The sequence below is a fragment of the Echinops telfairi genome, unplaced genomic scaffold (genome assembly GCF_000313985.2).
Source record: "Echinops telfairi isolate 266 unplaced genomic scaffold, ASM31398v2 ScPeMD7_7457;HRSCAF=8495, whole genome shotgun sequence".
Lineage (NCBI taxonomy): Eukaryota > Metazoa > Chordata > Mammalia > Afrosoricida > Tenrecidae > Echinops > Echinops telfairi.
The window spans coordinates 45,486,665-45,487,720 of NW_022111357.1; the positions used below are offsets into that span (position 1 = coordinate 45,486,665).

General features: G+C 55.9%; 1 protein-coding gene across 1 annotated transcript in view; it reads right to left on the bottom strand.

Annotated features, from left to right (window-relative positions):
• Positions 1-736, bottom strand: part of SSBP4 (single stranded DNA binding protein 4) — an 18,766-nt gene extending 18,030 nt beyond the window's left edge. The window contains exon 1 of the mRNA XM_045299245.1: positions 724-736. Coding sequence (XP_045155180.1) covers positions 724-736 — 13 coding nt within the window. The remainder of the gene's footprint in view (positions 1-723) is intronic.
• Between the last annotated feature and the right edge of the window lie 320 nt (positions 737-1,056).

Consider the following 1,056-nt stretch of genomic DNA (forward strand, 5'->3'; position numbering starts at 1 on the left):
TTAATCCAGAACCAGCTGAAGAGAGACCCTGCTAGGCTCGCAGCATCCTGTCTCTGTGTCCCTGGTGAATCCCAGCTAATGCAGAAGAGAAAATGGGCTCAGAGCAGTGAGGCCACGCACCTGAGGACACCTAGCTGAGAACTGAGGTGCCGTGCCGGGCCACCTCCGAATGCCTGGCATTGTGTCTACCCCACCTCTTCTCTCCAAAGGCCTCTCCTTGTTGGCCAGGACTGAGCTTCCAAGGTCCCAGTCTCCTATGGGTGCTGTAACAATATACCACAGACTGGGTGGGAATTCATTCGTTCACATTTCTGAGGCCAGAAGTTCAAAGGGCTGGAAGCTCTGAGGGCAAGTCAATTCCATTCCTTCCAGCTCCTGGGGCTGCTGACAACCCTTGGCTTGTAGCCCCATCACTCACGCCAATCCCTGCCTCCATTGACCCTTCTCTCTGTGTCGCTGTCCAAATCTCGTGCTTTCTTTGCTCTTGGATTTGGACCCAAGCCCTGGCAGCATCATGGGTTCTGAGTTGGGCTGCTGATCTCAAGGCCACCAGTTTGAAACCACCAGCCACTCAACGGGAGAATGATGAGGCTGTCTGCTCCTGATGAGATCGACAGTCTCACATCTCATAGAACGGTCACAAGGAAGGGATGCGCCAACCAGGGTGCAGTGTAGCACCGATGAAACACACAACGTTCCTCTGGTGCTTTGGGGCTTCCTCACCTCCCACTACCATGACCCCAGTCCTGCCTTTCAGTTCTGACTCGGTGGGAGCATGTGCACTGGTACAGATGAGCCCTCACAACACATGGAATCCAGGTCAGATAAGCCCTGCAGGACCAGAAATGGGAGTAACCATACCAGGAGGGTAGGGGAAGGGGAGGAGCGACAAGCGGGGGCAGTGGGGATTCCAGCCTGGATCTGGTGGGCAGAGCAAGTCTCTCTCTCTCTCTCTCCCTCCCTCTCCCTCCCTCTCTCCCACCTCTCCAGGGAGCTGGGGTCTGCAGGCAAGGGGGTCCATTAAACAGCCTGGACTCCTCCTATCTCGTGGAGTCC